This window comes from Trichechus manatus, unplaced genomic scaffold (assembly GCF_000243295.1).
Source record: "Trichechus manatus latirostris isolate Lorelei unplaced genomic scaffold, TriManLat1.0 scaffold00057, whole genome shotgun sequence".
NCBI classification, from domain to species: Eukaryota; Metazoa; Chordata; class Mammalia; order Sirenia; family Trichechidae; genus Trichechus; species Trichechus manatus.
Genome location: NW_004443993.1, coordinates 10,869,494 through 10,879,135, shown reverse-complemented (window position 1 = coordinate 10,879,135; position 9,642 = coordinate 10,869,494). Strand labels below are relative to the sequence as shown.

Sequence of the window (9,642 nt, the reverse complement as noted above, 5' to 3'; positions counted from 1 at the left end):
TGGGGGCGGTGGCGGCCCGGGGGGCGCGCTCACCAGGCGCGCAGTCACGCTGCGGGTGCTGCTCAAAGACGCGCTGCTGGAGCCGGGCTCCGGGGTGCTCTCCATCTACTACCTGGTGAGCGCTCCCCCACCATCCCATCCCATCTCATCCTGGCTGGAGCAAGAAGGGGAAACTGAGGCCAGATCCCAGAAAGGGAAACCGAGCCACGGAGCAGCCAGGCCCAGGGTACACCCTTCTAGGTGGGAGGACATCGGGCACCAAACACCCTTGCCACAAAGGAGAAACTGAGGCTCAGAGAGGCGCAGCCACCTGCACAGGGTCTTCTTGACTGTGTGACATCGCTCAGCTTCTCTGTGTCGTAGTTTTCCCATCTGTAAAATGGGCATTTTTCCCCTACGGGGTTGTGTGAAGACTAAATGAATAAAGCGCTTAGCACGGTGCCCGCTACACAGTAAGTACTTAATAAATGTTTGTTATTATTCTTATACCTAACGTCAATTATTCTTAACATGCTTGATTGCTAAGTAAAAGGTTGAAGATTTGAGTCCTCCTTCCCAGAGGCGCCTCGGAAGAAAGGCCTGGTGATCTACTTCCAAAAAATCAGCCATTGAGAACCCTATGGAGCACAGTTCTACTCTGACACCCATGGAGTCACCATGAGTCAGAATCTACTCAACGGCAACTGATTGCTGGTTGTTCTTATTATTACTTATTATTGTTAGGCTTGTGAATAGGAGCAATTTGTGATTTGAGCATCTGCTGTGTGTGGGATGCTGGGAACACAGGAACACAGCAGGGATCAAGACCCAGTCCCCACCCTTAGGGGTCTCACAGTCCAGTGGGGGAGACACACATAACTGGGCAGTTTTAATACAGAATGTTCAGGGCTCTGATGGTGGACATACAGGTACTGACAAGACACACACGCTGGCCTGGGTATCCCACAAAGGCTTCCTGGAGGAGGTGCTGGAGTGAGAAGTGGGTGCCAAACCTGGAGAGCAGCCTGGGGGTCAGGGAGGGCTTCCTGGAGGAGAACCCTAGCTAGTCCACTGTTACCACAGGGGAAGAAGTTCGTGGGGGACCTGCAGCCAGATGGCAGGATCGTCTGGCAGGAGACAGGGCAGGTGTTCAACTCACCCAGCGCCTGGGCCACCCACTGCAAGAAGCTGGTGAACCCAGCCAAGAAGTCAGGCTGCGGCTGGGCCTCCGTCAAGTACAAGGGCCAGAAACTGGACAAGTACAAAGCTGCCTGGCTCCGGCGGCACCAGCTCCACGTGCCCGCAGCTGCCGCTGATGAGGTGCGTCCTTCAGCCTCCTGCCACAGTCAGCCCCTCCTGACTTACCTGGGGTGGACCAGAGAGAAGGGGCATTGGAGCTGGGGCTTTGATGTATGAGTACGAGTTTTGTCAGAGCAAGATGAAGGGAGGGGCTTTCCAGAGGGAGGGAATGGCATCTGCAAAGCCATGTAGGCACAAAACAACTCATGCTGCTTAGGGAATCATGATTAGCTGATGCAGTTGGAGGTGCAGGTGTTCCGGGGTTGCTGATGGGGCTGGAAATGCTGACAGGGACCAGATCCTGGAGGGCCTCGAATGCCAAGATAATGGCTTATATTCTTTGAGTACTCATGAACTGGGTAAACTTGGCTAAGGACCCTCTGTGTGCCTCAGTTTTCTTCATATGTGCAATGTACAGGATGACGTGATAACAGTGCCCATGTCATAGGGCTAGTCGTTCAGCAAGTATTTAGTAGGTGCTGACTGTGTGCCCGGCCCTGTTCTAGGCGCTGGAGACAGCCTGCCTGCCTGCCTGTTGCTGAGTTGATTCTGACTCATAGCAACCCCATGTGACAGAGTAGAACTGTTCCATAGGGTTTGCTTGGCTGTGATCTTTGCGGAAGCAGGTAGCCAGGCCTTTCTTCTGCACAGGGAGCAAAAAAGAGAAAAATGCCTGTTCTTGCAGAGAGAGAGAGACAAAGAAACACAATAGTCCTCTAGTATGTTAGAAGATGACAAAAAAAGCAAGGGTGGGGATGGGAGTTGGGGGAAAGCAAGGGGGTCAGGAAAGGCCTTGCTGAGATCAGCATGACATTTGAGCAGAGATGCGAAGAAGGGAAGGGAAGAAGCTGTGGGGATCTCTAGGAAACAGCCTGTGCAAAGGCCCTGGGGCAGGACATGCCCGGTGAGTTGGAGGAACAGGGAGGAGACCCGTGTGGCTGGAGCAGAGTGAGTGAAGGGGACAGAGGAGGAGGGGAGGGCAGGAGGCAACTAGGCAGGTCATGCAGGGTCCTGTGGGCCAAGGGGAGGACTTGGGCTTTTACCTAAGGGAGGTGGGAGCCCTGGAGGGCTGTGAGCAGAGGAGGGGCGGGCCTTGACTCAGCTGCTCATGGGCGCCCTCTGGCTGCTGCGGTGGGAACAGACGGCAAGGGAGGGAGCTGAGGGACCAGGGTGGAGGTGACTGTACTGGTCCAGGTGGGCGATGATGGGGTTGGACCAGGGTGAGGACCTTCAAATGGGTAAGAGGTGGGTAGATTCTGGGTATTTGGAGAGGTTATTGAGATAAATTAATAAAATAATCTATTTGAAGCCCCAAGCGTCTGCTAAATGCTTCGCACACATTATTTCATTTCACCCTGACGCGGTCCTCGTGCCTTTTACAGAGCCCAGAGAGGTTAGAGCGCTTGCCCGGGGTCACACAGCTTCTAAGAGGCGCAGACAGGATTCGAACCCGTGTAAGGGCTACTAAGGCGCTAAGGCCTGAGCTGAGCCTAAGATCGCCTCTGCTCACTTACTCCCTCTAGTGGGCATCTGGGGAAACTAAAGGAGCCTAGGGCCCACACCAGCTACAGTAACGTAGAGGGTATCAAACTAAGGGTCCCGCCCTCCGCTCTTCCCCCACCTTGCTAGAGCCCAGCCAGCGAAGGGGAGGAGGAGGAGCTGCTAATGGAAGAAGAGGAAGAGGAGATTCCCGTGGGGGTCTCAGCAGAAGACAAGAGCCGGAGACCACCAGGGAAAGACCCCTCGGAGCCTGCCCACCAGGGTGAGAGGTGTGGGGGAGGAGAGAAACAGGGAGGGAAGCGGGTGGGGAGGCGGCTGTGGACAGGTCAGGCTTTCATTTTCCTCAGCCCCTCTCCCCAAGATGCCCGGCTAATGTCCTAGCCCCACTGCCTAATTTCACTCTCACCGCCTGACTTCTTAAGCTCTAAAGCTGCATTTCTTGGTCCCGCTGCCTTATTTCTTTATGTGCTGCCTGACTTCTTTGTTCCCTGCCTGATTTTTTGGTGCCCTGCAGCATTTTTTTGCCCCGTTGCCTGATTTCTTAAAGTCTTTCCGATTTCCTAGTCCTGCCACCTGATCTCTTGGGCCCACTGCCTGCTTTTCTGAAGTCACCCTCTGACTTCCAGAGCTCCTCTCTCCGATTTCTCAGCCCACCGCCTGACTTCCCAGTCCTGCTGCCTGATTTTTAAGGCTGCTACTGAACTTTTTCCTTCTAATGCTGCCTTTTCTCCTCCCCCCCAAGAGGCCACGCCCCCAGGGAAGCACGTGGAAAACAAGGTCCGGGTACCTGTTCGCTATTGCATGCTGGGCAGTCGGGATTCTGCAAGGTCAGATACCCCCTATGCCTGCCCGCCTCGCCCTCCACCTGGAGCCCTTGTGGGGTGGAGTGAGGGAGAGGGATAGGGGTGGGGACAAGACCTCAGATCCTAGAGCTGGCCCTGTGGGGGACACCCTCCCCCTGGCCTCTACAGGAGCCCGCACACCCTGGTGGAAGTGACGTCCTTCGCAGCCATCAACAAGTTCCAGCCGTTCAACGTGACCATTTCCAGCAACGTGCTGTTACTGCTGGTGTGTGGCCTCCTGGCCTTCTCCCTTGGTGCCCAGTGGCAAGGGCTCCCGGGAGGCCTGTACAGGGGGCTGGGTGCCGGTGAGGGAGGAAGCCCCAAGAATTCAGCTGTCTGCCTCATTCACTACTGGGAAACAGTAGATGCTCGATAAACTCTTGAATGAAGGAGTGGGTATGGGCCCTGAGCCACTCTTCCAATGTACCCTCCCTTCATCAGGACTTCCACAGCCACCTGACTCGGAGTGAAGTCGTGGGCTACCTGGGGGGCCGCTGGGACATCAACAGCCAGAGTGGGTATTTGGGGCTGGGGGTAGGGGGGTTGTTGGGGTCAGAGTCGACGTCCATGCCGTACCCCTGCCTCTGACAGTGCTCACTGTGCTGAGAGCCTTCCCCTGTCGGAGCCGGCTTGGCGACGCAGACACGGCGGCCACCATTGAAGAGGAGGTGAGGTGCAGGAGGTGACGGAGGCAGAGGGACGGGGCAGGGCTGCCTGGGAGTGGCATTCTGGGGAGGGCTGGGGAGGGGAGCTGTCCTGGTTCCTGACACAGTGCCGGCACTCAGCAAGGGTGCAAATGGGTGTGTATGAGTTCCAGACCCCACACCTGGGACACCACGGTTCAAGCACAGCTTTTGGGGTCATCAGACATGGCCCGAGCCCTGGGTCTTTTATGTTCCCTGTGCAACCCCGGCCAGTCCCTCCGGGCGTCCATATCCTCCTCTGTAAAGTGGTTGTTCTTAGGTGCCTTCTAGTTGATTTTTGACTCATAGCGACCCCATGTGACAGAGTAGAACTGCTGGAGAGGATTTCCAAGGCTATAATCTTTATGGGAGCAGATCTCCGGGTCTTTCTCCTGTGGAGCCACTGGGTGGGTTTGAACTGCCGACCTTTCGGTTAGCAGCCGAGCACTTAACCGTTGCGCCACCAGGGCCCCTTTTTCATCTGTAAGATACAAGGCTGGAATGAATGGTCACGAATATAAAATGCTCTGTGGGTCCCTGCTGGCACCCAGTAAAAACTCAGTAAATGTTAGCTGCGTTACCCGTGCTGCCCGTGTCACCGAGCTTCACACCCATCTCCACATGAAAGCGTCACAGTGTCCCCAAGTGGGACAGGTTAGCGGTGGAGTCTCAGCTCAGGGCACATCTCTCTGTTTCTCTTTCTACATATATTTGCTGCTGTGACATCCGGGAATGTTTGTCCCAGCTCATGTGTCCACTGTTCTCTGTAACCATTGAGCACTTACTGTGCTAATCATTGAGCTGGGGATACAGCAGTGAACAAAACAGCCTTACCCTCACTTGGTGACAGCGTACGTCTTTCTTATAGACATATGTGTTGACTGTTCCGCCTCTGCCTCAGGGTTCTGTGAGGGCAGGGCACAGCAGAGTCTGTCTTGGTCACTGTTGTGTCCCCAGTCTGGCACATAGTAGGTACTCACTAAATGTTGGCCCCGAGCCACACTTGTATCCCCAGGTCTACCAGAGCCTATTTCTGCGGGGCCTGTCTCTGGTGGGCTGGTACCACAGTCACCCACACAGCCCAGCACTGCCCTCGCTGCAGGACATTGACGCGCAGATGGACTACCAGCTGCGCCTGCAGGGCTCCAGTAACGGCTTCCAGCCCTGCCTGGCCCTGCTCTGCTGTACGTCTCAGGGGCGGGTGGGCAGGGGGCTGCTGGGCCAGCCAAGCCCCAGGGCCCAGCCCCTCTCTCCCTCTCCTTCCCCAGCGCCTTACTACTCCGGCAACCCGGGCCCCGAGTCCAAGATCTTGCCCTTCTGGGTGATGCCGCCCCCTGAGGTAGGTGGGGCTGCTGGGGGCAGCCGGGCTGGGCAGTGGGGACAGGCCTGGGCTAGGAGGGCTCTCAGGGGACCGGCTCTGGCCTCAGTTTCTCCCATCTGTGGAGTGGGCCCCAATGCTGGCCCTGTCAGAGGCCTCAGCAAGGGTCTGGGTGTGAGGGGGAAAGCGTGGGGTCACAGGTGCGGCACCCACTGTGGGCACCCAGGTGGCACCCAGCTTCCTTCCCGAAGCTGCTCGGGGGGAGGGGAGGACACCGGCCCCCCTCGCTGCCTCCCATCACACCAACAGGTCCCCAAAGGTGGCTCTACACCCCTGAACCAGGGTGGGGCCGGGTGTGTGGTCTTGGTTCTCCGATTCCCAGTCCAGGGGCACTTTCTGCTGTCCCCTGCCACTCCGGAGGGGGTCTAGGGGTGGCAAGGACGCTCTGACGGCCCGTGTCCCTGCCAGCAACGGCCGGGTGACTACGGCATCCCCATGGACGTGGAGATGGTTTACGTGCAGGACAGCTTCCTGACTAATGACATCCTGCAGGAGATGGTGAGCCTCCCCACCTGCTTGAGGGGCACCCGGTGGAAGGTCAAGGCACAAAGTTGGGGGGGCAAGTCATGGGGAGGGGCTCAGGAAGCATTGGCTGAGGGCACCCTACCAGGGCCTGGGCTTCTCTTCTCCTCTTCCCTAATAGGAGAAAATCCCAGACCCTGCCCCCTGCCCCCACCCACCCTTTCCCAGCCCCACTGGCCCCCCCCTTGTTGTTCTGGAACATTCCAGGCACACCCCAGGCCCCTGCTCCATGCTCCCCCAGGCCTCTGCACCTGCCACTGGTACCCCATGTGGAGAAACCCTCTAAGACTTAAGGTGGTGTCTGGATGAACATTTTTAAATACTGTGTTCAACGTGCATTTAAAAAAATAGAACTAGTGATTTCACGGGAGCACTGGTGGCGCAACGGTTAAGCGCTCGGCTGCTAACTGAAAGGTTGTCAGTTAGAACCCACCAGTGGCTCGATGGGAGAAAGACCTGGCGATCTGCTCCGATAAAGATTGTTGTTATTAGGTGTCTTCGAGTGGGTTGGGACTGTTAGCAACCCTATGTACAACAGAACCCTATGTTCGGCACTGCCCGGTCCTGCGCCACCCTCACAATCGTTATGTTTGAGCCCATTGTTGCAGCCACTGTGTCAGTTCATCTCGTTGAGGGTCTTCCTCTTTTTTGCTAACCCTCCATTTTACCAACTGTGATGTCCTCCAGGGACTGGTCCCTCCTGATAACGTGTCCAGTGTATGTGAGACAAAGTCTCGCCATCCTCACTTCTAAGGAGCATTCTGGCTGTACTTCTTCCAAGACAGATTTGTTCGTTCTTCTGATAGTCCACGCTTAGAAAACCCTCTGGGGCAGTTGTATCTGTCCTATAGGGTTGCTATGAGTTGAAATCAATTCCACAGTATCCACCACCACCACCAACAATGCTTTCGTTGATATTATTGCTTAGGACAAGAATTCTTGCCTTCCATGCACGACTTCTGGGTTCGATTCCCGGCTAATACGTCTCATATGCAGCTACCACCTGTCTGTCAGTAGAGGCTTGTTGTTGCTAGGATGCTGAACAGGCTTCAGTGAAGCTTCCAGGCTAAGACAGACTAAGAAGAAAGGCCTGGCAACCTACATCTGAAAACCAATCAGTGAAAGCCCTGTGGATCACAATGGTCCAATCTGCAACTGATTATGGGGATGGCGCGAGACCAGGCAGTGTTTCGTTCCGCTATGCGTGAGGTTGCTGTGAGGCGGGGGCTCACTCGGTAGCAGCTAACAACACTCCTTAGGACAAGGCTAAGCCAGGAGTGATGTCAGGCCGGCGTGGACACAGAGACAAACTCAGTACGTGGAAGTCCAGGTGGGAGGAGAATGGCACATGCTTGGGACACCTCTGCCAGGAGCTTAGCCTCCTCTTCCAGGGAGTCTTCCTGGATTTAAGAACTAGGTGGGCCCTCCTGGTATGCTTTCCCGTTATTCCCCTTTGTGGCATTCAACACAGATGATGTAGTTTATTTTCTGTTCTGTTCACTGGCCTGGAACACTGGACAAGGGGGGAGAGAGGGAAGGTGGGAGAAAGGAAGGGAGGAAGTTCCATCCTCTGCCCCGCCCCATAGATGTTGCTGGTGGAGTTCTACAAGGGCGCCCCCGACCTCGTGAGGTTCCAGGAACCCTGGAGCCAGGAGCACACCTACCTGGACAAGCTGAAGGTGACAGTCCGCATCCTCCCACCCCCAGCCCTGAGCCCAGTGCCAACCCCTTCGAAGGGAAGAGTTTTTGGGGAGCCCCCAAGACTATACCCACGGGCAGTTTGAGATCAGTGACTTTAATTTTCTCCCTTGTTCTGGACGAAAGTAGTGCCGCCGGAAATTAGGCAGGAAAGGTCTTGTTTGATCACAGAGGTGAATTTTAAATCTGGAGCAGCAGCCCCGGGCCGTATGTAATACCGCGATCGCCCACAGGGGGGTGCGGGGCACGTCTTGACTTGGCGCTTCAAGCTCGGGCGACTTTAAGGGTTTCTCTGCGGGGGCCCCGCGCATGTGGTGGGACATTTAAATGTGGGCTAGGCGCCCACCCAGTGTATTTTCTGCTTGAAAGTCATTCTCAGAAGACACTCGACTTCACTTTGCATAGAGATACTTCCACACGCTTGATCGCTTTGCTCACTCGCACTGGTGGTGGCCTGCGCGTTACTATTGTTACTGGTCACCTCCCCCCCGAGGCGCTGGGCTGGTTTGGAAGCCCCGGGGTCGGGGCCGGTTCTGTTCACCGGCTGGGTGGCCCAAGCACACCGTTGATTCTGATCCAGGAGGGGGAACTCAGTCTGTGGAACCCGCACATAGGCCCCACCCCGCCGCCCTTCACCCTGACCCTCTTCCTAAAGGAAGTGTGGCTTCAGGCCCACCTCCTGAGCCCCCTCCCCGTTGCAGATCTCCCTGGCCAGCCGGACGCCCAAGGACCCGGGCCTGTGCCACGTACTGGATCAGGTTTACAGCGTCCTCAAGCAGGGCAGCTGAGGGCGGTGGCCTGGAGGGGCGCGGCTGGGAGGCCCCTGGTCCCCGGGCTTCGCCTGTGGCGGTCCCATTCCTGCATGACTCAGTTGTGCAGAGGGAGAGGCTCAGATAATAAAGACCGAGAGGAGCAGTTAGCCGCAAGTGTCTCATTTCGTGACAGGCAGCACGGGTGGGAGCCTGCGGAGGGGAAGGGGTCGGCGGGGGGCTTCCCCTAGACCTGGCAATGACCTCCTGAGCACATGCCCCACCCCTTTCTCCGTGCCCCTCCCCCTCCCACGTGGCGTGGCCTCTGCATCCGGGCACTGTGGGGGGCAGACGAAATTCCCCTTCCCTTTAGCTCCGAAGATCCAGCCGAGGACGAACCCCAGGGGAGGTGGACACAGCTTGCTGGAGGGAATAGCCTTGGAGTGGGGATGGTGCTGGGCTCGATCCCAGCGCTGCCTCCTGCTGGTGGCTGCAGGAAATGACCTCTGGGCCATAGAGTCCAGCTCGTGTGTGAGCCTGTGTGTGTGTGTGCGCATGTGTGAGACCATGTGTGCGCGCAAGTGGGAAGTCACGGAGTGGAGCAGGCATGGCAGGAGGCCACGTGGGTCACCTCCCCCCAGCAGGCACCAGGGGAATGTCCCCTGTGCTCGGGGCCCTAGGGCGGCCCCCGTGTCTGGCCATCCCCACAGCAAAACCAGGACACAGCAACCGAGCATACAAAGAGACATTTAATACTTCTTTTAAAAAATCAGGGTTACGGATCGATGTGCCCTAGACAATGATGCAGCCTCTGAGGCCAGCGACTCTTCTCCGCTGAGATGTCTGTGCCCAGTCATGGCTAGGGGGGCGCAGGGCAGGCTCCCAGTGGGCGGCCAGTGGGGAATGTAGGTGTGGCAAGGCCCGGAGCTCCTCCCCCACGCGGCTCATTTACGGTTAGGCCCGGGAGGCAGAGCAGGCACTGGCGCCCTGCT

General features: G+C 56.9%; 1 protein-coding gene across 1 annotated transcript in view; it reads left to right on the top strand.

The window, feature by feature from the left end:
* MPND (MPN domain containing) overlaps positions 1-8,804 on the top strand; it is a 16,973-nt gene extending 8,169 nt beyond the window's left edge. Inside the window, exons 4-15 of the mRNA XM_012556122.2 lie at positions 3-115; positions 1,063-1,299; positions 2,908-3,040; positions 3,521-3,605; positions 3,750-3,846; positions 4,062-4,134; positions 4,212-4,288; positions 5,319-5,487; positions 5,572-5,642; positions 6,090-6,179; positions 7,790-7,882; positions 8,603-8,804. Coding sequence (XP_012411576.1) covers positions 3-115; positions 1,063-1,299; positions 2,908-3,040; positions 3,521-3,605; positions 3,750-3,846; positions 4,062-4,134; positions 4,212-4,288; positions 5,319-5,487; positions 5,572-5,642; positions 6,090-6,179; positions 7,790-7,882; positions 8,603-8,689 — 1,325 coding nt within the window. The 3' untranslated portion in view covers positions 8,690-8,804. The remainder of the gene's footprint in view (positions 1-2; positions 116-1,062; positions 1,300-2,907; positions 3,041-3,520; positions 3,606-3,749; positions 3,847-4,061; positions 4,135-4,211; positions 4,289-5,318; positions 5,488-5,571; positions 5,643-6,089; positions 6,180-7,789; positions 7,883-8,602) is intronic.
* The last annotated feature ends 838 nt before the right edge of the window (positions 8,805-9,642 follow it).